General features: G+C 37.3%; 1 protein-coding gene across 8 annotated transcripts in view; it reads right to left on the bottom strand.

Moving 5' to 3' along the window:
* Positions 1 to 27,787, bottom strand: part of PLS3 (plastin 3) — an 89,447-nt gene that overhangs the window by 20,260 nt on the left and 41,400 nt on the right. For 3 of the 8 annotated variants that reach the window (XM_063720996.1, NM_001132354.1, XM_009235158.4), the window contains 3 exon segments: positions 19,514 to 19,594; positions 7,399 to 7,562; positions 480 to 609 (listed from right to left, as the gene is read on the bottom strand). In XM_063720996.1, the coding sequence (XP_063577066.1) occupies positions 480 to 609; positions 7,399 to 7,562; positions 19,514 to 19,586 (367 nt within the window). In that variant the 5' untranslated portion in view covers positions 19,587 to 19,594. 8 annotated transcript variants of the gene reach the window in all.

Genomic DNA, 27,787 nt, shown 5'->3' with positions numbered 1-27,787 from the left:
TTCATACTCTAAGTTATTAAATATTTGACTCCAAAGCCTAAAATAGTTGTGCAGTAGTGCTGAAAGTTAATGTGTCAGAAACATGTGGTTATTCTGTGTGGAAACCCAGACACTTGGATGCAACACAGTGGTTATTAGGAATTACAAAATTAAGAAAAAGAATAGAACACGTTAACCAGTCCTCAGAAAAGTTACAAAATTCCTTAAAAATTATACTTATATTACTGTATAATGCACTGTAATAAAGCTTGTCATTACATGGATTGTATCCTGTCTCTTGCAAGCTAACAAAGCCATACACAATAAACACTTATAATGCCTTTATGACAAGTATTAGTCTCAAGCCTAAATACATGTCACAAAGGACTTCTACTGTATTCTTAATTAGAAGGTAATGTTTTTCTAGAGCCTGTCCTTGACATTACAGCAACCATCCCACTTAGCACATTGTGTTAACCTACTGCATATGAAATGATTACCTGAGTAAGAATGCTGTGTTCCTTCGCTGGACAACTCTGAAGTTCCACCCAGAGCACAAATACCTTCTTTCCTGTTGATTGCTTTGCGGAAGGTCTTGGCAATATCACTACTTTTTACCTCTTGAAAAATCTATTAATCAAAGTAATTTTGTTGATTCACAATTAATTTCAAACTATGCACAATAAGCATATTTATGTTCTTTTATATATCTTGATCACTTACATTTTTTCCATAGCTGATGTTAAAAGATATAAAAAATTGGGCTTGAGTTTTTGAAATGCTAAACAAGTACTACAATACTCCTTCTGAAAATGAAGCACCAGAATGTCAATTGCACACACTTGTCAAAAACATTAAGCGCTACATGCATTGAATTCACTTTAAGCCGAAAACTAATGTGGTTCAAAGGCACAGGTAAATCTGTTAATTTTCTACAAACAAGGAAGGCTTTATTCTTTTCCTGGAGAGAAAACACTGAAGAATCCCCCTACTTTAATAAAAATTCTTAATGCAAAGAAAGATAAAATTTTATGATTTACCCAAAAAACTAATGGGGTAGCTCATTAAGAATTCGTTAAATCAAAAGTTACAGAATAATGCAGTTAAAAAATGTGTTAAGCTGGTAGTAATAGATGACTATCAAGAATAAACACCAAAAAGAGGCTTTTCAGTGATTGTCTTATTGGGGCATTTATGAAGTTCAGCTTCTCTTCACAGTAAGGAACATTCTAATTGTACAAAAGCAAGTTACAACAAAGTAAGTTTCACATCCTAGTACTGTGTAAACATCTGATTGGACATTCTATCTGTCTATATTTTTCTGAGGTATTGGAATCTACCTAATTCCAAATGTGTTCCTGATCCACCAATGTGCATGGCTAAATTAGTCAAAGCCAGTAAAACAGGAGCAAGATGTAGAAACCGTATACAGCTTTCTTTAAATGGTATTTAGAACTCCATTTAAGTGGATTCATTGAAAGAAAACTTAAGACTTAATGGGAAAGTTGCTGAACAAATGCAATTCAAAGACCTTTAACATTCGTGACAGATATGTATTCACACACACATCTCAGGAAGATGCAGCCTATGTCTGCGGTTCATAGAACAAGGTTACAATATACATAACAGTTCAGGTTGTATGTGTCAGAGCAGGCACGAGCAGAAGCAGAAATCCAGCCCAAGCTATACTAACCAAGCCTTGTGTCTTGCACAGGACTGTGTCAGGCCAAAAGAAGGAGTGTCTTGTTGTATTTCGTCTTTCCAGGAGGGTACCTTTTTGTAATTAATCCATCTAGAGAAAGTGACTTTTAGTAACTGGTAGAAAAGTTGCTGCATGTGTTGTCAGTGGCCCTATTACTTAGTCATCTTTTCCTGTTACCTTTCTTAAATCCTAACTTTCTTTGGACTTACAAATAAAATTTTGTTTGAGAGAATAGTTAGTAAGCACTTAAATTTTACAAAATCAAGCTTACTCAGTATTTACATAGCTGCGATTCTGTGCTAGCTTTACCGGCAATTTTGGAGGTGGAATTTTAGAATAAATGTCTGTGTGTGTCTATGTTTGTATATGTATGCAGACACACACATACACACTACTCTAAATACTACACACAACCAATGAAATCACCCTTCCTGCTCTATGGCCATTATACTGATTTTCACTAAGTATCAACAGTATGGAGCTTATGCACACACTTCAGGCAGTTTTCAAATTATTAAAATACTTTTATTTACAATCTGATTTTTTAGTCCAACTGTGCCTTAACTGTGATGCATTTTGATCCTATAGCTCTCCTTTTGATAACAATGCACCTGCTCTGTGAAAAGACAATAGTCACTAGTCTACTTCTTTCTGAACTCTACTTCATTGTCTAATAAGTTAAAATCTGAAAGGTGTGCATTTCTTCATGCCTCACATACCTCAAGTCCCTGCAATGACAAAAATGTTACAGCTTCAGAATGAGACATGTAAAGTTATTTTTCTTATTACAAGTGCTTCTGCTTCAAGGATCATTTACTTCTAAAACTTACGTTGTTTCAACGATCATGATTTCAGCTAAAAAATAAATCCAAATTTGTTTATGTCACAGAAAAAAGGATTAATTCATATTTAAAAAAGAGAACGTCTGGGAATTCAAACTAATAACTAGAACTAGAAAAGTAGGCTGGGCACAGTGGCTCACATCTGTAATCCCAGCACTTTGGGAGGCCAAAGTGGGTGGATCACTTGAGGTCAGGAGGAGTTCAAGACCAGCCTGGCCAACTTGATGAAACCCAGTCTCTACTAAAAATACAAAAATTAGGTGGGCATGGTGGTGCATGCCTGTAACCCCAGCTACTCGGGAGGCTGAGGCATGAGAATCACTTGAACCCGGGAGGGGGAGGTTGCAGTGAGCCAAGATGGTGCCACTGCACTTCAGCCTGGGCAACAGAGCAAGATCCTGTCTCAGAAAAAAAAAAAAAGGAAAATAAATTAAAAATATATATACATATATATAGAATGTCTCTGCTATATATCCTAATGCAATCACTTACATAGCTTTAGTAAAACTCCTTCTTATGCTTGGCAATGAAATGCAAAGTTGTATTTAAGTTTGTTAATTTTCAAAAGTCTTGCAAAAGTTACATGACCTTCATTTTCTAAATTGTTTCAAATAAATTATTCCAGCTAAGCTTAAACTTTTAGTTTCATAGTATTTTCCTCTATTCCCTTGATTTTAAAAAAGTAAAGATGGGCCAGGTATGGTGGCTCACGCCTGTAATCCCAGCACTTTGGGAGGCCAAGATGGGCAGATGGCTTGAGGTCGGGAGTTTGAGACCAGCCTGACCAACATGGAGAAACTCTGTCTCTACTTAAAACACAAAATTAGCCAGTCGTGGTGGCGCATGCCTGTAATCCTAGCTACTCTGGAGGCTGAGGCAGGAGAATCCCTTGAACCCAGGAGGCAGAGGTTGCAGTGAGCCGAGATCACGCCACTGCACTCTAGCCTAGGCAACAAGAGTGAAACTCCGTCTCAAAAAAAAAAAAAAAGTAAAAATGATAAGAAAGAACTGAAGATTTGTGTCTATGATATTGATTCACTACACAAGAATTTGCATTTTACTTTCTACTTTAGTAAAGAAATCGCTTAAGTGGATGATAAAACTATCTTAGTACAAGCTTTGGCTTAACAAGAAATCTCTGAAATCGGAGATAGCACAAGGCTGACTACTGTGCTGGAGTCTTCTCAATGAATCTTTTCAAAGCTGCCTGTTGTGATACTAATGAGCTCACTGTTTTGTGCTGTTTTCTCTCCACAAGGAAAGACTTGCTTTATCAACTGTGAGCTAACTCCTGCTGTACTTTTTTCAGGAAGCCATAACCACTCTTGATCTATACATCTTTTTCAGTCTCCTTTATGGAATATATATGTTTTTTATTCCTTTTATTAAGTTTCACCTCCTTTCTCTCAAAGACTCTCAGCAACTGGCTAACTTCTTTTGACCCCAGAGTTAGCTCAACACAGGACGAGTGGCCAAACCAAAACAATCCAGAGGCATATGACTTAAGAAAGAAAGATTTCAGAAAGAATTGCAAAAAAAGAATTGACTGGCTTCCAGTGTTTGGGGCTTATTTCCAAAATGTTTCCAAAGAGGCAGGATTGAATTTTTCCATTATTTTGGAATGTCTTGTAGGCCTAAACTTAGTAATATTTGAAAAACATAACTTCTTTTTTTTTTTTTTAAAGAAAGAACTACCCCAACAACTAACACCTATGTAGTATTTACTATATGTCCAAGACTGTTCTGGGCAGCTTACTTCTCTGCTGAAAGTGCCATACTAGTTTAACAATCAAAGAAAAAAAGTCCTATTATGTTGTAAGCATAAAAATCCAGTATTTTTAGTTTTGAAGTGCTTAGAATTTTAAAAAGCAGGGTATTAAATTTAATTTTCACCTTTAAAGTTTACATACATACAATTTTGGGACTGTTTTTTGCCATACACACACACACACACACACACACACACACACACACACACACACACACACACATTTCTTTGAAATTAACATAAACAGTTTTTGTTTGTAGTTTGGTTTGCAATTAACACCCCTTAAGCAACAATTCAAAGAAAAAGCAGAAACCTAACAAGCAAGAACATGTTTCTTTCTATTTCCTTATGCCAATATCTAACAGGAATAACATGGTTTCTATTTCTTGGATAACTAAGCTCTACCCATACTTTGTTTGACAATTTGTAAGATGTTTCACTGATGACAAGGCAGATGGGTGTGGACAGACATTTGGTTAATACAGTCATAGAAGCAGCATCTGAAAACTTCAGGTAGGTTACTTTACTGTCCTTGATATTTCAAATTTCTTGAATAGCAGGGAGGTACTGGAAAAAGCCACTAGTCCTCTGTGTAATGTTAGGCAAAAAGGAAAAGTCACTTCCTTTTTCAGAATTCCAAGTTTGTTTGTTTCTTTTCATTTGAAAAGTGTAGGAGTGTAAACATAATGATTCCTTCCAATTCTAATATGTATATTCTAACCTAAAATGTCCTCACGAATGTTGTTTTCTTAAAGCCCTGGTGTTGCCAAAATTATTGTGCATGTTCTTTACTTTTAAAGAATATACTAAGGTAATCACACCTCCTCCCTTAAAAGCCACAAATAGCTGTGTAGAAACTACATTTCAAAATCTACAAAATTAACGATTTCCCCAAGATCATTTTCAAAGACACTTTTACAATTTTGTCCTTAATATAATGACACACTGCAAATCCTATTGATTTTGGTCTGTTCTTTCTAATAGATTAAAAAATTCTGAGCAATACATTTTATCAAAAACAGCCAATCATAGTTAACTGCTGCTCTGCGCTACTTTAAATTCACAATTAACCATGCAGTTAAAAGGGGAGCAAGTGATACATCAGAAAACATGCAAGTGCTCAAATTGCAAATAAACTGCAACTTACTATTGAACATAGAATTCAAAACAAAAGGCTTTGGCCATAACTGGAGACAAAAAAATGGTGGGAGGAAATCAGTATTTCAAAAGAAAATGGCAGGAACTATATCATTATAATTATGACACAAGTCTGCTTTTTTTTTTTTTTGAGACGGAGTCTCACTCTGTCACCAGGCTGGAGTGCAGTGGTGCAATCTTGGCTCACTGCAACCTCCGACTCCCTGGTTCAAGCGATTCTCTTGCCCCAGCCTCCCGAGTAGCTGGGATTACAGGCACGCACCACCACGCCCAGGTAATTTTTGTATTTTTAGTAGAGACCGGGTTTCACCATGTTGGCCAGTATGGTCCTCGATCTTCTGAGCTCGTGATCCGCCCGCCTTGGCCTCCCAAAGTGCTGGGATTACAGGCATGAGCCACCGTGCCCGGCCGACAAGTATGCATTTTAAAAACAATCACAAAACACTGTCAGCTGAGTAGGCATCATTACTTAGTCAATTTGCTTCTTGAACTACTACAGTGTTCTAAAGGTGTTAATTCTAATTGGAAAGAACATTTCAAAATTTCACTTGCTATGGTGAGCCACAGTTACTGATGGAAGTACATACTATCGTTTCAGTTGTCTTGGGGAAAAATAAACCATGACAAAGGAGGATAGGAGCGCTTGGACATTTGTGATAAATATTAGGCACTGATAACTAGTTTGTGATATACTGAAAGGAATCCCTAGTAAGATCTAGTCAAACTCAGCCTTAAATTAATAATAAATACACCAATAAAATCTAAAGGGTATCCTTAATTGAGGGAAGAAGCCACAACTATTCTTTTATTTTTAAAATTAATTAATTTATTAATTTAGAGACAGGGTCTTGCTTTGTCACCCAGACTGGAGGGCAGTGGTGCTATCACAGCTCACTGCAGCCTCAAACTACTGGGCTCGAGCAATCCTCCTGCCTCAGCCTCCTGAGTAGCTAGGACTATAGGCTCGAGCTACCAGGCTGGGCTAATTAAAAATTTTCTTTTGTACAGATGGGGTCTCCCTAAGCTGCCCAAGCTGACAAGTTCTCCCTAACTTGCCCAAGTTGGTCTTGAATGCCTGGCCTCAAGAGACCCTTCTGCCTCAGCCTACCAAAGTGCTGGAGTTACAGGTGTGAGCCCTCACACCCAGCCAGCTATTTTTAACATGTATCTCAAATACATTGTCAATAAATACAGACTGAAAATGGCATAAGTCTAAAAAATCTAGACCTCACTTGCTAGCAGCCAATAGTGGTAGGCATTGAAGAACCATGTGCCATGTATACATTTTCCAGGCACTGAGTAGAGAACACCAAACTAAGTTCTGGGAGTGCGGTGGGGGGTGAAAGAATTAAAAACTCAGCCCCTAACCTTGAAGAATATTTGATGAAACTAGAGAAGAAAACAAAAATGTTAAATGCCTCTTCCAATGGACTAAAAAGATATGCTTCAAACTTTTAATTATCAAAATTATCATCCTAGAGAGAATGGTTCAGTTAAATACCCCTACCACAAGAGTGGAAAACAACTTTTTAATGAGAAAGTTCAGCTCAGGAAGCTTCCGAGACTGTGAGTCAGGGTGTATTATTAAAATTTTGAAGCACACTGTTCACCATGGGAGAGAGAACACTTCAAAGATGTCACTTAGCACCTTGATAACTGCCCTTTAATGATGACATGAAAGGAGACTGTTCACCTTATATAACTTATCACCTTAACATCTTATCGTGTTATATCTTTGTTTCTGCAGTGCTCTTTTTCTCAATTCGTTTGTTAAGATATTCTAGCAGCTAAAAGAAGTAAATTTAGTGGGCAGAATGACAGAAATGTTATTAGTTATAACAGTACTAATATGATATATTTAAGAACATAATAGTACTTAATACTATAACATCCCACTAGACGAAGGAACATCTATTACTTCTAATAATTGTGAATTTTCACATACTTACATAAACAAATTCATCAAAACTTATTTTCCCATCTTTATTCCTGTCACCATCCAGCATGAGTTTCTGAATAATTTCTCTCACTTTGTATCCTGGTAATGGCATATTAGCTTCTTTGAAGAGCTCATGAAGTTCATAGTCACAAATGAATCCGTTGCTGTTGAGATCTTTGTAAAAAAGGAGAGCAAGCAAAAAAGGAAAAAAAATTGAAAGACATAAGTTAATTTATTAAGAGTATTTCCCTTCATTTGAGGCTCAGTTCATAAGCTCACTTAAATAAAATATTTTCTTATTGTGGGGAACATAAAGTTGTTTGAAAGGGAAATGGACATTTAAATGGAAAAAGCAAGGTTTTACCTCGTGTATCCTGTGATTTAAGCAATGTGTAAGTAGATTTACTTAAAAAGAGCATCCCTAAGTTCAAGAAAGCATAGTTGGCTAATACAATTATTATTAACTTGGCGCTAATAGGATTTTAAAAAAAGAACTAATAGATCGTAAACCTACGAAACACTTCCATGGTATAGAACAATTTCTACTATAAGTATAGGAATTTTGTGTTTCTTATTCTTCCATTGCTCCAAAAAGAACTTTTATGAACTTAATGCTGATTCTGTTTCAAAGTACACCTGAACTTAAGCAATCATGTTCAGTGCCAATTATTTTAAGAGTTAATGTAAATAAACATTAATTCAAGACAAAGATAGAGTTTATAAAAATAAATGCACTACTGAGGAAAGCAGATGTTTAATATGACTCTATAAATAACCTTTTAATTTTTGTACTACTGAAGTTTCTCAGAGTATGTCTTGAAGTGCTGATTAAATGAATGATGTTTATTCTGAAGCTTTTAAAAATAGAAAAAAAAAACCTGATCAATGACCAAAAGTTAATTTATTGACAAAAAGGCTAATGTCGTGAGGGTTGTAACCACTTGAGTATATATTTTTCTATGAATAAAGTTTGATGTTCACAAGTAATTTCAAATATCTTCTGTTCAGTAATGACTTTTATTCCTTAGGTCCCACTGATTTTCATATGTAAACTTAATTATAATAGAAGGAAACAACCTGAACAGAGAAATGACTCAAGATGACCTTAGCGTATTTAAGAAAATGTATTGTGGCCGGGCACGGTGGCTCACGCCTGTAATCCCAGCACTTAGGGAGGCTGAGGCGGGTGGATCACCTGCGGCCAGGAGTTCGAGACCAGCCTGGCCAACATGGTGAAACCCCGTCTCTACTAAAAATACAAAAAATTAGCTGGGCATGGTGGTGGGCACCCATAATACCAGCTACTCGGGAGGCTGAGACAGGAGAATCGCTTGAACCTGGGAGGCAGAGGTTGCAGTAAGCCAAGATAGCGCCAGTGCACTCCAGCCTGGGCAATAGAGTGAGACTCCGTCTCAAAAAAATATATAAAATAAAAAATAAAAAAATAAAGCAGGCTGGGCACGGTGACTCACGCCTGTAATCCCAGCACTTTGGGAGGCTGAGGCAGGCGGACCACTTGAGGTCAGGAGTTCGAGATCAGCCTGGCCCATATGGCAAAACCCCGTCTTTACTAAAAATACAAAAATTAGCTGGGTATGGTGGTGGGCGCCTATAGTCCCACCTACTTGGGAGGCTGAGGCAGGAGAATCTCTTGAACTTGGGCCAAGATTGTGCCAATGCACTGCAGCCTGGGTGACAGAGCAAGACTCCATCTCAAAAAAAAAAAAAAAAAAAAGCATAAGGGGTTAGACTGGGGCTATCTTGCCCCCAGGGGACATTTTTGATTGCCATAACTGGAGAAGGGAGTTGGGCTGGGAGAGGAAGCACCTGGCATACAGTGCGTAGAGGCTGGGGATGCTTCTAAATATCTTACAATGGATATGACCCCTTCCTTGTATGTACAACACAACAGTTATGCAGCTTAAAATGTCAATTGTGCTGAAGTTGAGTGACTCTGGGTTATAGAGATATTGGGGGGCAGGGATGGTGGTGGTGCTACTACTTAGAAAGAATGGGTAAGGAAGGCCACTTTGATGAGGTTATATTTGAATGAAGACTTCCATGAGGTAAGGGAAGCAAATCATGTGGCTATCTGGGGCAAGAGATTTCGGGTAGAGAAAATAGCAAATGCAAAGTCAGTGATGCTGCAGTGTGTCTGGTGTGTTTCGGGAAAAGTAAAGATCCAATATGACTTGGGTAGAGTGAACAAGGGGGAAAATGAGAGATAAGGTCAGGGAGCTAGCTGATCATATAAGCTCTGCTAGGCCAATGTATTCCATGGAATACACTGACATTTCTTTCTAAGTGTGATCTACGTGTAATTCACATTGTCCAATTTTTGGTCAATTACTAAAATTGCAATTTGCAAGAATGCTCTGGGGGATTAAAAATTAAATTAAATTAAAATATTAAGTATACTGCATGGAACCATCTTGCAAATATTTTGAATGCTGATGAAATTCTGTTTAGTTTTAATGCAGTCTATTTTAAGTATTAAATTTTCTTAAACATTGATTACTACATTTTAAATCTATGAATTAAAACATCTGTACCTTTATTTTTACTTTTATATTTCTTTGAGACAGGGTCTCTCTTGCCCAAGCTGGAGTGGCACGAGCATGGCTCACTGCAGCATCAACCTCCTGGGCTCAAGCAATCCTCCTGCCTCAGCTCCCCGGCATGGCTGGGGCCAAAGCTGGGCACCATCATGTCTGGCTAATTAAAATACCTGTACTTTTAAAACATCAATAACAAACCATTCAATACTTAGTGTGAAAATCGCTTAGATTTCCTTTGAGGTAAAGCACTTAATTTCCCTAGGACGTATATTCACTTTCTTTGCTTTGGATTTATAAAAGGTCATACATCAAACTCTTTATTTCTACATGTAAAGTATTTCTATGTAGAAATCAATCCATCAATAATGTCTGCAGTTGCTAAAAAGAACAAAGTAATCCCCATGGCACTGCGGCAAAATTTTAGTGGCTCTTGTTTTATGAATGTCTTGGGTTTAAATACACCTGCTCCCATGCATATACCAACTTGTTTTCCCTACGTCCTTTCTAAAATTACAGTGGAGCTCAGTACTAGAGAGTAAGTGTGGCATAGTGAAAGAAACACAGCATACATGCTTGAAGAGACACACAGTGGAAATAATGTGACACAATGTCTTATCTCAACTTGGCTATTAATTTGCACAAGTTACCTCTTCAGGCCCTAGTTTTCTCAACTGTAAAAGGAGTGCTTTGGACCACATAATCTCTAAAGTTCCTTTTTGGTTCTATCACACTGATTCTAAATCAGAATACACAAGACTTCACAACCCTCCCCTCACACAAACACTTTTAAAACCTGGAGATAGAATAGTAATGCATATTAAATACAGATAGAGAGTGATAACATTCTGATCACTACTACACCTTATTACCTAAGTATAATATTCTTTCATTTTTATGACATCTTTGGAGGAAGAGATAGCTTATTCTTCTAACTATCAAAACATTGTCCTCTTTAGTGGGTTCTTTTTTTCTTTTAAGCTATTTTATTTCTTTATTTTGAGACTAAGTCTCACTCTGTCACCCAGGCTGGAGTGCAGTGGCATGATCTTGGCTCACTACAACCTCCGCCTCCTGGGTTCAAGCGATTCTCCTGCCTCAGCCTCCTGAGTAGCTGGGATTACAGGCGTGCGCCACCATGCCTAGACAACTTCTGTATTTTTAGTAGAGATGGGGTTTCGTCATGTTGGCCAGGCTGGTCTTGAACTCCTGGCCTCAAGTGATCCTCCCACCTTGGCCTCCCAAAGTGGTAGGATTATAGGCATGAGTCACCAAGCCCAACCAATTTTTTAATTTAAAAAAGTACCTTCAGAGACAGGGCCTCATTCTGTTGCCCAGGCTGGAGTACAGTGGCACAATCATAGTTCACTGCAGCCTTGAAATCCTGGGCTTCAGCAGTCCTCCCACCTTAGCCTTCTAAGTAGCTGAGACTACAGGCTCTCACCACTATGCCCAGCTAACTTTTTGTTTCTTGTATTTTTTGTAGAGACAGGGTCTCACTATATTGACCAGGCTAATCTCAAACTCCTGGCCTCAAACGATCCTCCCACCTTGGCCTCCCAAAGTGTTGGGATTACAGGTATGAGCCACTGTGCTTTGACTCTAGTTTAGACTGGAGTATATAACAGGTGTGTAACAGGATTTGTTCTTTTTGTATTCTCAGTGTTATGATGGAAGTGGAAGGTAGAGACGTTTTAAATTAGATGTGGGAGAACTACAGTGGATTCAAAGCTATATGAAACTGACTAAGGCCCAGAAAGTTTATCTGGCTGCCTATTTGTATTAGGTTAGACTACAGGTCTGGTGGCTGGGACTGGTGGCTCATGCCTGTAATCCCAGCTCTTTGGGAGGCCGAGGCAGGAGGATCAGTTGAGCCCAGGATTTCGAGGCTGCAGTGAGCTATGACGGCATCATGGCACTCTAGCCTGGGCACCAGAGTGAGACACTGTCTCAAAAGCAAAAACAAAAAACTCCAGAAGTTTGGGTCACAGGGAGAATTACTATTTGCTTGTATCCTCCCTGAAATAACCTCTCTTGAACATTAATTAGAAGACAGTTCACTGATGTGATTAAAAGATGCCAGGAAGTAGCCACCCTAAAACATAATTAACATACAATAACCACATTTGGAAATTTCATTTTGAAGTAAGGGTAGTAGTAACAGATGCTTTTAGAAAGGGACAGGAAAATTTTAAAGGAAATTGGAGGAATAAGAATTTGTCATTACATGACAAACTTCCTTATTAGGCTGCAAATCTCCTGATAAAGATTCTTTTAAATCTTTGTATCTCCCATCCCAATATGTAGCACAATCTTTCGTATATAATAAGCAATGGAAAAAAATTATTTTTGTAGAATCACTGATTCTCAGGAATTGACCAAAGAAAGAATGCTGTAATCCTAGATGAGCATTTTAGAAACAAAACTAAACAACAATGACAGAAATACAGAAATAGCACTCAAAGACTGAATGGCAATTCATCGAGAAACCAAAACTTGACAGAAATATCCCTTAAATAACATTCAATCTCATTCCCTTTGTTCTAATCCTGTCCCTACCCAGCAGCCTTCAGATCTGTAATTTGGTTTTCTAAGTGAACACACCCATCAAGGAGGGCCCAAGTGGACAACCAGTGATAGCTCTCTGGTCAGGATCTCTTTTGTTCCAAATGTAGAAACCTGCTTTGGCTTTACTGAGAAAGGAGATGCGCACTTATTTAAGTATGAGTCACCCTCCAGAGCAAACTGAGTACCTACCCTGTGGGTAGACACCCACTGGGCTACATACCAAAGATACAGAAATGAATCAAACGGAACCCCTGGGTCTTACTTGAAACTGTGGCTACAAAATCCTTGTAAAAATTTAGAGTCACTTCGAATACATATCCTTAGGCTTTCCTGGATGACAAGAATGTGCGTCCTCTTCTAAAAGTTTTGCCTATTCTGCCATTTTCCCATATTTTAGCCCCCAGTGTTAGTCCAACTTACACTACCTCCCATGATCAAAGGCATTTTAGTGTTAGTACGAGTCAATTTTATCAAGCCTTTCTTAGAGCTCTTAAATCATATATTTTGAAGAAAATAATTTCAATTTAAACAAGAAGGCAGAGGGAGCCTAAAAAGGCAGCTAGCAATTAATTTTACAAAACCTCCCAGCTGGTAAAGTACTTGAGAGACAAAATAGCATGCAATTATTCTTAAAGAGTTTTATGCTAATTTTATTTCGAACACTCAGTCAAAAAACCAAAAACACATCCTTAAACAATATCAAAGATCTAACGTGGTTTGGAAGGCCAGTAAAAAGGTAGCATAATGGGATTTTAGAAAGCTTCCATCTCATCAGGTGCTCACGACTTTTAGTCTACTTCTAAGATTAACTTGTAATTTTAAAAAATAAACATAAATGCTGATGACTATTCAATCTAATTTTCTACATCGGAGAAAAGTAGTTTCGTTTTACAAACTGGCTAAATGATAGTCTTTGAGTCATGTTTTCCTTATGTGTAAAATAAAATAGCTGAGGTACCTGAATGATTTCCAAATAACCCAAAATGAATTTTGGATAATTTTTTGTTATTCAAAAGCAAAATGAGAATAAGAATAATGTGGCAAGGTTTTTCAAAAAGACAATTTAATTTTCTGAAATCATAAGACTATGTCCTTATTTGTGGTTACAGTGTCCACTTTAAAAACACAGCATTGGAATTAGAATGTTGCTGTTCAGTATGTTTGATGGTGAACTTCTCCTATTCCGAGTTTTGACATAAACATGAGAATTTAATAATAAACTTACCCAAAATAACATACCTAGATTGGAAGTCGTTTTAACAACTGGAAACTAAAATCACAACCACCAGGCATGATGGCAGTCCTTTATTTTCTCATTCATGCTGCCAATATTCTGCAACTCCTTTTTGGCTCACTTGCCATTTTCTCATTAACTATACATTGGTATGGAGCGGGAAAAGCTCCGTGTTTTGAAGACTTCTGTTTCAGCATCATAGTTTCCAACCAGCTGATAAAGCAGACATAAATTACCATACTGCCTATGTTGTGCAGAGCACTTTCAATGCCAGCACGTCTCAACCTTTTGGTTTAAAAATATGGTCAGTATGGCTGGACATTAAGGAGAAGCTGGATAAAGGAAACTCTACCTTATCACTGAACACAATTCTGGCAGAAAGTAAAGGGCTAAATTTGAGTAAATTGACAAAGTGTTTTTTTTTTAAAGAAGAAAATTACGATGCTTAAAAAAAAATCACTACGCACCTCCCAATGCTGCACCAGACAGGCCCATTTTTCATATTGGCCACTGAATTCATCAGAAAAGAACCAACTGTTACAAGGACTGTTTCCTTTCTCTCTCTCTCTCTCTCTCTCTCTCTGATGACACATGTAGGTTCACATTTGCATTTTGTTTTAAAGGAAATCTCATTATTCTCTTTTACCAAGTATTATTTTAAATACTGTTTAACTCCCCCACCGCCCTCCCCTAAGTAAACCTTAAAGTAAATAAACTTATTACACAGCCATGTTTCTGCAGAAGTTTGAATCACACCAAGAATGCATACCCTTAAAAGGAAATGTTTTCCCTCCCCTTGCATCCTGTTATTTAAGCTATTTTAAGTACTTGTCTGGAGAAAGCTAAGCCAGAATCCAAGTGGTTTTGATTTTAGCTGCTGTTTTACACTGCCCATGTCCAGGTGGTACGTGCTGCAATCTATCACTTCAAAAGCGTCTTTTGGGGTGCTACTTTGTCTTATAAATTTGACAGTAAGAAAGACTAGGATTTTCTTTGACGCTCGGGTTGTGTGTGTGTGCGTGTGTGTGTGTGTTGCTTTAAACATCCTTGAATCTGTCTAAATCTGGTGTCTTTCTTTATGAAGAGGTCACATATTGTGTGCCCTCATCTGCAATACACATGCGACCTCTCTATTAGCCCACTCAGGACAGTGCTCATTAGGACTTAAAGAAGAAAGCCTAGCAAGTGCAGATGCATATCCTTTTGGAAAAGCTGGATTTAAAAGTTCAATTTGGTTTGACCAACATATTCTACAAATTTTCTGCACTAAAGAAATGACAAAAGGAATCTATTTATCTAACAATAATGGGTTTACACACATACACACACAATCCTGAATGCCCATGAAAGCTCACAAAATACTGATTTAAAAGACTCGGTCAAAAGGCTTGGGCAGAAGAGTTTAAACTATATGCCATCCCAAGATCTAAGCAGTGAAATCAAGCTTTCATTAGGCATTAAAACCTTAGAAAAGGCAGCTGCTAAACATCTCCAGATGCTTAGCTAAACATGGGGTTTGCCTCTCACAGCTTATACCTTTCGAGGTAGCTCACTGCAGCAAATATAAGAGGCAGTTTAATGAGTTCCAGCTAAGGGTAGACTGGAGGTTGCTGCTTTAGAGTTCACTGTACTAGTGGATTTCCAAAGATGGAGGTCAAGTACAGCAGAAGGCTGGACAAGTTTAGAGGGTGAGACCAGGCAATCAAAAATGTTTATCAGTCCTTTTCTGACTCAAAATTTCCAGCAGTTTGGCCATCATTTTTCCCCTGCTGCAACTCTCGTTTTAAAAATACATGTGTGCAGGCCGGGCGCGGTGGCTCACGTCTGTAATCCCAGCACTTTGGGAGGCCGAGACGGGCGGATCACGAGGTCAGGAGATCGAGACCATCCTGGCTAACACGGTGAAACTCCGTCTCCACTAAAAATACAAAAAAAAAAATTAGCCGGGCGTGGTGGCAGGCGCCTGTAGTCTGCCACCTGGCTGAGGCAGGAGAATGGCGTGAACCCGGGAGGCGGAGCTTGCAGTGAGCCGAGATCGCGCCACTGCACTCCAGCCTGGGTGACAGAGCGAGACTCCGTCTCAAAAAAAATAAATAAACAAAAAATAATTAAAAAAATAAAAAAATTCAAAGCAGGCTTCACTTAAAAAAAAAATTAGATTTTCTCTTTACATTTAAAATGTATCCCACTACATAAAATCCATTTACGGTTGGCCTGCTGATTTTCAGGAACGCATCTAGTGCATGAAGCAAAATATACCTGGCCGGCCAGGTACCATGGCTCACGCCTGTAATCCCAGCATTTTAGGAGGTCGAGGTGGGAGGATCACTTGAGCCCAGGAGTCTCAAAATAAAAATAAAAATAAAAATAAAAATTGCTTTTACCCATGCACCCACACATGTGTACTCCTAACTAGCTTCCACACCTTTGAAACATGGTTTTCCGACTATCCCGAGACCTCCACTTCTAATAATCCATATATAATTAACCAGATGGCACAATGAAAGAGCACTGATTAGTTTCATTTTTTTTTAGATGGGCTATAGTTTTGTTTTTGTTTTAAGGCATAATTAAACAAATATGCACTGGTGTACTTTTATTGAATACTAAAAGTAAATTAAACTAAAGCACTGTTTTTTTTTTTTTTTTTTTTTGTAGCATCATCCTGATGTGGTTTTTATATACTAGCGAATATCAAGTAATTTGAAACAACTCAACTTCCTAGGATGAGAGAAGTCTGGTATAGCTACAATCACCACAACCAATTTTTTTTTGCTTAGTTTGGTGGGAAACCTCAGAGGAATACACCCATACTATTCCTAGTCATTTAAGAAACCCATTATTGTTTTATTTCAAAAGTGCTGAATTCATGTTTAAAAAACCTCAGTAGGGAGTGCTCAGGAGGGAAAAAAGGCAAGGCAAGGTAAGTGTTTGCAGTACTAAAGCAACTCTGCAAAGGTTTACATTACATGAATTTTTCTTTATGACAAGTAATCATCCAAATGACCACTAGCTTCCACAGCAAGATTAAAGGCTTAGAATGTAAAAGACAGTTTCTAGATGGTAAAATATTAATAGCTAAGTGTTTTGAAAGGTTTTATTTATTCTTCTTTAGAAATAGTTATGTATTACAGCATTTAAATTAAATTTGAAACATCATGAAGTACAAAAACTGGTAACTAACGTTTCTGCTACTGGGAAGCACTGGAAACAATTGTTGAGAAAATTAAAATAATTACATGAGCTTGGAGCTTAAAACTAAGCAGGTGCAGAAAGTGAGTGAAAAGAGAACTTTAAATTCTAATACTCAATTTATTGCTAGTAAAGAGAGTTTCAAAGCACTATTAATTGATTGAACAAAACCTATGATTAGCAGTAATTACAGAGATTTTCTCCACACGCTATGATTTTGCTGAATTTCTAAGGAGATAATCAAGGCTATTATTGTTAATAGATGGGGAAAATCATCTAATGATTTCCATATTTTGTCGCAATTGAACTGAGACAAAGTAGTCTTTCCTATTCTCTGCCAACCCACTCCCACAAAAAGGAAAAACTGTGCTTCACAGGATAAGTTATAGAGCTTGTTTTTAAAATAAAGTGACCCTGAATTAGAAAAAAAATTTCTATAACACCTTTGACAGTTGCCTGAGGGCTCTGTAACTAACAACAACTTAAAACTACAAAGATTTTTTTACAGAAAATCGAAAGACTTGGCTGGGTCCTTAAATGAGTTTCTAAAAGATGGAGTGTACACACAAGCTTTTATTATGCTGAAAAAAAATATAAATTTTATATGCTACAATCTAATGGCAAAAACCTTTAATAATAAATTCCACTGTAATGAAAATCTTCACAACAAAGGCCCTCTGAATGTATGGCTGATAATGACAAAAATCCCAGTACATCAAAAGGCTATGTATATAGTTCCTTGGGTTTCAATCAATGAAATATTTACTGAGAACCTAACATGTGTGCAACACTATGCTAGATACTGAGTGGAGACTACAAAAGAATAATATTCACAATAGGCAGAAATTCTGGATTCCAGAACTCTTTACAGTGTATATAGTAATAAGAGCCTAAGTATGTTAGGAACATATGCCTGGCAGGGGCTTTGGCAAACTGTACGTCTATCTTAAACTCTACTTAAACAATAGCTCCACAATGACCTTTTCTTGCAGTCAAACTTCTCATTGATCCCTTACTTAATACAATTTAACTGCTTCCTCTATGAAGATAATTGGTCAATCCTCTCTATGTCATTAAGCTTTTAAGGGACAATGAAGTTCTTTTACTTGTAAAATGTATTCCAAGTCTCATCAGGTAAACAATATCTGAATTAACTTTAATTTTTAAGGAATATTGCACGTAATTATTTCCAAGATGCTGCACATGAGGACAAGATCTGTATTCAGCATCTACCTGAGGAGATGAGTACTTAATAAGGCATGGTGCCTGCTCTGAAATTCTATTCATAAATAACAAATTAAGGTGCTGCTAATGCTGAAAGATGAATATAAATTTTAAAAAAGGTTCTAAAATGCACTCCTAAAACAATTATAAGACTATTTTGACTGAATGAGTCATTTAAAAAAAAAAAACTCTTGCAGCCAAGAATTCACTTGCTGTTATATATTAAACTATGTAGCATTTTTCTTACAGTAAGTGGTATCCATGGCAAGTTAATTAACTGCTATTTTTACACACACACACACACACACACGCACACGCGCGATCATGTTAGATTCAGGAATATTCAGTTTTTTCTAGTTAAAATTTTGATGGGATTATGAATGGTCACTCTGGCTGGGGTCATTATTCTTCCCAAGGTACACTGCTACTACTGAATACCTTCACAGAAAATGTTGATCATAAATATATGGGAACAGAAATGTGTATTTCCTCATTTTTCACTAATGGGATTTTCGACACAGGTCTAACGGCAAATTCTGATTTACATAACAAATCATCATATGAGCTAATTCTGTACCCTTCAGTCAAGGAGATACCAAATAATAATAATCTACCTCTCTAAGCACATGTTGATTCGTGTATTTACATAAGTAGTCTGTTCTCACCCTGTTTTCTCATTATTGTCTATAGACTTGACCTGAGCACTAAAATTTGGAATGTAAATACTCCATATTTACATTCTCCATATTTACATTCCATAGCTGCTCAATTGTAAGGCATGTTATATGATGATAAAGGATAAATCAAATAGCATGCTATGCCTTCTCATCTTATATTGAAGCTATAATTTAACGTGGCGAGGTAGAACGATCTGCATTATCCAAGGGCACAGAAAACCCATAAAAAAGTCAATAACGCCAAACTAATTAAGGAAGGGTAAAACATCATCTAATGTTTTCGAGGGTCACATATCCCTTTGAGAATATGGTGAAAGTTTCAAACCTCTTCAGAAAGATATGAGATGCAAAATATAATAATAACTAAAATTTGGCATGAAAATTTCAGGAACCATACATAACAGTCACCAGTTAAGGATTGGAACTGTGGTCTAAAAAATTTGACCGTATTAAATACTACATAAAATTGGAAATAATAGCAGCTACCACTCTTGACCAAAAAAAAAAATAAATAAATAAACAATTTTAAGTATAGCTTCCAAAACTTTATCCCATCTATTTTAACTATCTTGCCCTAATGTTTTTGATTAACGACTCATGTGATATTTATGGAGAAATAGCTTTGAGACCAAATAAATATTGCATCCCTATAGTTTTACTACAAAAAATACTCACCAACTTTTGCAAAGGCCTCTTTGAGTTCATCAAGCTCATCTTTGGAAATCTGAGTGGTAGCCATCTCATCCATTTAAAGATCTAAAGAAAAACCAAAAAGGTTTCAGACTTAAAAAAATTGTGATAAATATAAGCACTCTTGCTAAGTTCTCATCTTAGGGATAATTTAAACAGAATTTCAAACTATCAAAACAATCTGAATAGGTTACCATGTCTCTACATACAGCTTTAATACAGAAAACAAACAAATGAGAAGTCATCACTTACCAAAATTTATTGAGAAAAAATATTTCTGAATTTTCCTTCTAAGGACAAAATCTTAAATTACATTCAAAAGGTTTAAGGAAGGGCCAAAGTACCCAGCAGTGACAGGAAAAAGCTACATAATAGAAATTCTTGGTTATATGAGCCAAAGCTAAAGGTCAATATTATGTGACCAATGATTCATGGAAAATATCATTTTCCCATTAAGCCACTTTAGAATCATTCACTGTGAAAACATTGATTTTCAAATAGCATACTGACGTCTATCAATCACTCTCATTAAAGGAAGAATAAAGTGGAAACAAAACAAATTATAGCTGGTTTTGATATAAAAATGCACATGTGGCTAGTATACACATTCTTATGCATGTAAATTATTATATTATCTGAGTATACATCCTTTCCAATTTGGCCTTATTGATCTATTTAACTAACAGAACAAAGGTTGGCACACTACATATGGCCTGTGGGCCAAAACTGGATCACCAGTTGTTTTTGTATGACCTCAAGCTGGATATGGTTATTAAAGGAAAATTTTTGCAGTCCATTTTGATGATGGGGCACATTAACTTTGAACCCAATTAAGTGAAATGTTATCCCAGAAAAAAAGAATTCTATCCTTCTCATCAGAATTGTATTACCGAAAAATTGTACTCAATTATTATATTTTGAATTTTGTCAATAAAAACTTACAGAAATACTATATTATATCCTTGATATTAATATCATAATATTCTTGATTTTACCTCTTGGCACACAATATTTATGATCTGAACCTATATGGAAAAACTTTGCTGATCCTGGCAATAAAGAGAGGAGGTCTGTATCACAGTAGATAATTTCCAAATGCAAACTTATTATAACAATAATTTTGGACGAAGAAAAATGAAATGATTACATGTTGCTTTCTCCTTTTTTGCTTTGGGTTTTTTCTCTCTTCTGATTTATTTTTTTGGTAGACTTTATTTTTCTTTATTTCTTTTTCTTTTTTGTAAAGACAGAGTCTTGCCACTTTGCCCAAGCTGGTGTCTAACTCCTGGACTCGAGAGATCCTCCCGCCTCGGTCTCCCAAAATGCTGGGATTACAGGTGTGAGCCACCGTACCCAGCCAATAGACGTTATTATTAGAGTAGTTTTAGGTTCACAGCAAAATCAAGCAGAAGTTACAGAGAGTTCCCATATACAGCTATGTGTTGCTTAAAGACAGAGATGTGTTCTGAGAAATGCATTGTCAAGTGATTTTGCCATTGCGCAAGCATCACAGAGTGCATGTACACAAACCTAGATGGTATAGCTTACTACACACCTGGACTATACGGTACGGCCTATTCCTCTTAGGCTACAAATGGCACAGCAGGTTACTGTAGTAAACACTGTAGGCAATTGTAACGCAATGGTATCCGTATATCTAAACGTAGAAAAGGTACAGTAAGAATGTAGTATTATAATCTTATGCGACTGCTATCATACATTTGATCAGTCATTGACCAAAACATCCTGTATCTGAGTGGTACATTTGATACAACTGATGAACTTACATCATTACCACCCTAAGAATCTGGTGAACATTAGGGTTCACTCTTAGTGTTGTACAGTCTGTGGGTTTGGACAAATGTATAATGACATGTATCCACCATTAAAGTATTACATACAGTAGTTCCACTGCCCTAAAGATGTTGCCTTTCCAAAAAAGTATACTACGGGTTAAATTTCACAAACTATACAAAATACATTTTGAGATCTTACATTTATCCCTTTTAGACATTTTATTAAAAGGCACCAAATTACTCACCAACTTATGTTTTGGCCAAGAAGTGTAACACTCAGTATAGAGAGATAGGGGCTGGAAGAGGTAGGGAGGGATTCATAAGAGAGCTGGGCCACATCTATCTTTTTCACAGAATTGTTGCTATTTCTAGAATTTATCACAGCCCCTGGCACATAGTAAGGCACTCAATAAAACAGAACTTTAATAAAATTAATCCCTTCAACAACTATGCACCAAGTATTATTAATACATTATACAAATTCATTTGCATATTAATTTCCTGAACCCTCACAATAGTCCTATGAGCTAAATATTCTAATCTCCTTTTTTTCCTATTAGAAGACCTGGGCTCTCAGGACTGCAATTCACACTCAGGTTTCTCAAATCCTGGAGAAGTTTTAAAATGACCATATGATGCTATTAGCTAAGTTTTTACCATAATGTAACAGACACATATAGTGACTGGTGTTTTAGAAATTAAATAAAACCATCAGCCGGGTGCAGTGGCTCACGCCTGTAATCCCAGCACTTTGGGAGGTGGAGGCGGGTGGATTGCTTGAAGTGAGGAGTTTGAGGCCAGTCTGACCAACATGGTGAAACCCCGTCTCTACTAAAAATACAAAAAGTAGCCAGGTGTGATGGCGGGTGCCTGTAATCCCGGCTACTCGGGAGGTTGAGTGAGGCAGGAGAATCGCTTGAACCTGGGAGGTGGAGGTTGCAGTGAGCGGAGATCGTACCACTGCACTCCAGCCTGGGTGATAGAGTGAGACTCTGTCTCAAAAAAAAAAAAAATTAAATAACACTAGACTCTTAAAAAAAGATATAAAACAAAGCTGGCCTATTCATAAACTTTTCTTATTTATGATATCAAGACGCCACTAAAGATGGATAACTTCTCAGTAGACAGGTTGGATGAAAATACCTTTCAGAGTAATCTCAGGATCTGTGAGGGAAAGAAAGTTCTTCAGTTAGTAATGAAGTTAGGCTTTGTGTTTTTTGTTGTTGTTGTTGTTGTTTGTTTGTTTGTTGAGACAGGGTCTTACTCTGTTGCCCAGACTGGAGTGCAGTGGTGAGATCATGGCTTACTGCGACCTTGACTTCCCAGGCTCCTCCCTCCCAGGTGATTCTCCCTCCTCAGCTTCCCAAGTAGCTCAGACTATAGCCGTGGGACACCATGCCTGGCTAATTTTTGTATTTTTTGTAGAGACGGGGTTTCACCATTTTGCCCAGGCTGATCTTGAATTCCTGGCTTCAAGCAATCCACTCACCTCAGCCTCCCAAAGTTCTGGTATTACAGGTATGCGCCACCACGCCCAGGCCTGAAGTTAGGCATTTTAAAGATTAAGAATAAAAAGAACTGCGATCCCAGCACTGCGGGAGGATTGCTTGAGGCCAAGAGTTCAATACAAGCCTGGGAAACATAGTGAGACCTCGCCTCCAAAAAAATTTTTTTTTTAAATTCATAAGTTAAATGCAAACGATAGTAGTAATTCTAAAAATATTCTGTTTCACTAATATGTTCAACACTCCCCATTACAAAAATACGACATAGGATTTATTCCAATTTTCTTCACACCTTTTAAGCAATCATGTTTTTAATAAAAAATTATTACACATCTCCATGAATTATACACCAAGGAGAACAATGGCACAGAAAGTTTAAAAGTAAGACCATCTCAGAAATCTAAAACATGTGGCCTCTCTCCTTTATCTCTAAAGGTCCTTTCCAGTTTGGGCAGATAGTGAGTCAGTAATAATTTAAAGTATGTGGGTAAAAAACAACTAAAACAAACCTATACAACTGAGCTTACTCTCACACTACCATATCACTTCCATGCAAAAGAAAATTAGGTCTGGGTGCAGTGGCTCATGCCTGTAATCCCAGCACTTTGGGAGGCCAAGGCGGGCAGATCACTTGAGCCCAGGAGTTCAAGACCAGCCTGGCCAACATGGTGAAACCCCGTCTCTACCAAAAATACAAAACTTATCCAGGAGTGGTGGTGCGTGCCTGTAATCTCAGCTACTCTGGAGGTTGAGGTGGGAGAATCACTTGAGCCTGAGAGGTCGAGGCTGCAGTGAGGCATCAGTGCATCACTGCAAAAAAAAAAAAAAAAAGAAATAAAAAAAAGAAATTAGATAAGATGGTTCTGGACATAAACCACTCCTGCCCCCTGCCCCCCCCTTATCCCTGCTGACCAGTTGGGTTCTGATTAAATCCTGTAGAAATCTCTTTCTCCCCAACCTGCCCTCCCCGCTACTTCTCAAACAATTTTACCAATATTTTAGGCATCTGCTATACACCTAGTTCTTGCCCTTAAGGAATTTACAATCTGCTGAAGCAAACATGAATAATTACAATATGACACAAAGTGAATTAGTGACTGCAATAAAAGGGACAAATATCCATTTTTTTAGAAGAAAAAAGTCTCTAGAGACTTTAAGGATTATTAATTTCTTCTCAGAGTGGCCAGAAACGCAGTTCTTTTTTTCTTCCTATAAAATTAGCAAGTGCTGGCTCATGCCTGTAATCCCAGCAATTTGGAAGGTGGAGGCGGGCAGATCGCTTGAGCTCAGGAGTTCGAGACCAGCCTGGGCAACACGGTGAAACTTCGTCTCTACCAAAAATACAAAAAATTGACTGGGCATCGTGGGTGGTGGCACATGCCTGTAGTCTCAGAAACTGAGGTGGGAGGACCGATTGAGCCCGGGAGGTAGAGGATGCAGTGAGCCATGAGCACGTCACTGCACTCCAGGATGGGTGACAGAGCAAGACCGTGTCTCAATAAAAAAAGTAAAAAATAAAAATGAATTAAGAAATGCTTAGATCTCATAGAAATAATTTTAGGGCACCAGTTTAGTCCAAAAATTAATCCAGTGCATTAAATATATATTTTAAAATTTTCAAGTTTCTTATTTCTAATTGCCTTTAAAAAAGCCTAAAGTGACTCTGCGTATGTAACTCAGATTTTCCATCTATTGGAGACATTAAAGAGATACACTTCAATGAGAACAAAAAGAAGGAATTGGAACATGCACACATCCTTAAAACCGTATTTCCAGACAAGGTTGTTTCAGGATAACAAAATAGTTTAATGCAGGACTTTCCAATTTAAATAAACCCATATTCATTTATTGACAGTTATTTGAAAGGAAATAAAGAAATGCTACTCTGAAGTACCTGGGCCAAGACTAAAAAATATAAAGCCAAATTAAAAAAGCTCACAATATATGCTCTAGTTGATACAATTGTAAATTTTGCCATTTGAGGCTTAACATAAAGTTGTTTAATGTAGATTTCTTTATGCCACTATGAATTAAAAAATGGTCTGTCCTTAAGACTACTCATAGGTACTTCATGGTGTCTTTAAGGAGGTCAAGCAGTAAAGTACTATCTTGAGAGAAAACATCACATTAAGTAACTTGGAAATAAGTGAAGATATTAAAAAATGAAGATCTTACAAATTAAAATAACAGAAGCTCTATTCCTCTTCATGGGGCATTCATTGTACTATAGGACTTTTTTCTCTTAAAGCTACTAACACATCCCGGATGGGTTCACAAAGCAAAACACAAGATTTGACATCAATACTGCCCCGTAGACACTTCATTTAATCTCAAGTACCAGTACACCAAGCTGTTGTACCGCGCCCAAGGTGGTAGTATGTTTTAACAGAAAGAGGTTGGACGTGAAATTAGAAGGCATCAATTATTGCTCTGGTTCTGCTATTCCCTAGTAATGTATCCACCAGCAAGTTTAATTAATCTGTCTCAGCCTAAGTTTCCTCATTTGAAAATAGTGATAATAATACCTACTTCCCCCAGGTCCTAATGAAGATTACAGATGGTATGTATGACAGCATATTGTGAACTACGAAGTATTACATAGCAACTTCAAATCCTTCATGAAAGAAAATAGGGAATAAATGAATGCTTGGGTTAATTGTGAAGAGCTGTATAAATAAATATAAGGCATTAGTTCTACTAATAGCCTTTTACATGGGATAAATGAAAAGTTATCTCATCTCCCTATAATTACTGACTACAGAGTATAATAGGTCTCCCTCATATATAAAAATTACAAGCCTTTAGTCAAAGTAATTTAAGAAGGATGGGCCTAAAGGAAAACCTGTCAGTCACTTTTTATCCATGACTCAATTTGGCTCCTCCATAAGGCCAGTTTCTAAACACAATTTAAAGAGCAGACAGGAGATATACAAACAAATAAACAACAATTTTTCTTTAAATATTTTAGGATCACTTTTCAAAATAGCTAACAGCTTGTCAATATTGTCACATTCCTCACAATTTGCAAATTTTTTCATGAGTATTGGAAAAAGGTGAAGAGAAAGTATTACTTGCTGAATAAAAGTTTAACCCCAATTTCACAATATGTGATTGACAGGCAAAAGGAAAAAAACCCTGATTTTCAAATATGTCCTCTTTCCCAGTCTGTCTTCCCACAAAAGTGGACTTTATGTGTTTATTTTTTTTTTGAGACAGGGTTACACTCTGTCACCCAGGCAGTGGTGCAATCTCAGCTCAGTGCAGCCTCAATCTTCTGGGCTCAAGCAATCCTCCTGCCTCAGCCTCCTGAGTAGCTGAGACTACAGATGTGTGCCACCATGCAAAAGTGGACTTTATTTACATGATGAAAGAGAGGGAGAGAGAAAGAGAACTGACATTCAAAGAAATAGAGATATATTTTTCCTCCATTTAAACTCAGCAATTTTAATACTTATCAAAAATAAAACCTCCTGGAGTCTCTACGTTTTTCTGAATTCACTCATCTGCAAAGCACTTTGATCTGTCCCAAATTCTGTTTCCTCCTTAGCTCCTATGCCTGCCATTTCTGTAAAGGAAAAGGGAAAGCTGTAGAAAAAAGCCAGCCCTCCTTCACTAAACATATAAGACACAGGAAAACAGATTTTCAAATAAGGGAATAAAACAAAAGCAAACAAAACCTTGTTTGTTTGTTTTTTCATAAAAGGATATAGTGTACAATTGGGTATGAATTCAGGGCGTCACCCACAGAAGAATCTTATGCCTATGAAGTCATCTCTAATTACAGAGTTTGACTAACAATACTGCAATTATGAAACCACTCCGCCGGCTCATTTAACTATACATAAACCCTAAACACAGATCTTTGCTGAGAAAGGTATACCTACAACTACCTGAAACTATTACTCAAATTCTGAAAGGTATTTGAAGGGGGATGGGGGTGCCTATTTTATCTCCTAAAGCACTCACTCACTTTAGGAATGCAGCTGACTGAATAATCTACTTATTCATCTGTGTCATTCAGTACCATGAGGTCCAGGAGAAAGAGAATGCACGTGGGAAACTCATCTGGGGGTAACCAACTTTGATCATAAACTTGATCTTTTTTTTTGAAATTGAAAGGCAGCCAAAAGATAAAAACAGGATATTCACCAGAGGCTTCATCCCAGCCACTAGTATGGTAAATAGAATTGGGAAAGAGAAGCTCGTTACTTAAATCAGAGATTGGGCAACACATACTTGAGCTCCTAAAATGAACAAGAAAGCAACAAAGAGGGGACAAAACATGGAAGAAATACATTATTTCACTATAAATGAAAATAAATAAGTTAGCCACCATTATGTGTGAACAATTCAAGAATGATCACAGAAAAGGGGTGTTGTCACCTTCCTCCATCCAAAACAGGCAGTGCTTTTGAACACCCACACTTTGCATACCTACCTTTACCAATAGAAACTGCCACCCTGCCACCTCCCTAGTTAGGTAAGTGAACAGCTCAGCACTAGTCTCTAGCTTAGATGGGTGTGTAACACTGTGGGCTAAAACTCACCTATTCATACTATGATTACTAAAGCTCTAGTCTCATGTTTCCTAATGACTTTAGAAGATTCCCAACTTGAATATCTACCACACTCACCCACTTATTTATTTATATTCATCAAGCGTTAACTTAAGGCTTAGTATGTACCAGGCACTGTGTTGGGTGCTCCAGATAAGAGACAATTAGGATCCAAATCCCCTTCTTTCTGGAAGAGCTTACTGTCTAGTGGGGGAAACAGATGGAAAAACAAAGATACAACATTAGTGCTATCATGCCATCATAGTCATATATACTAAATGGTAGGCGTCAGAAAAGATTTTCCGAGGTGACGTTTGAACTCTGTCTTTGAGTGCAAGTAGGATTTTCTCAGATAGACATCCCCAGTAAGGGCATTCTCAGAGAGACATCACTGGTTAAGGG

This window comes from Pongo abelii, chromosome X (genome assembly GCF_028885655.2).
Source record: "Pongo abelii isolate AG06213 chromosome X, NHGRI_mPonAbe1-v2.0_pri, whole genome shotgun sequence".
In the NCBI taxonomy this organism is placed as follows: domain Eukaryota; kingdom Metazoa; phylum Chordata; class Mammalia; order Primates; family Hominidae; genus Pongo; species Pongo abelii.
This window is presented reverse-complemented; position numbering and strand designations above follow the sequence as displayed.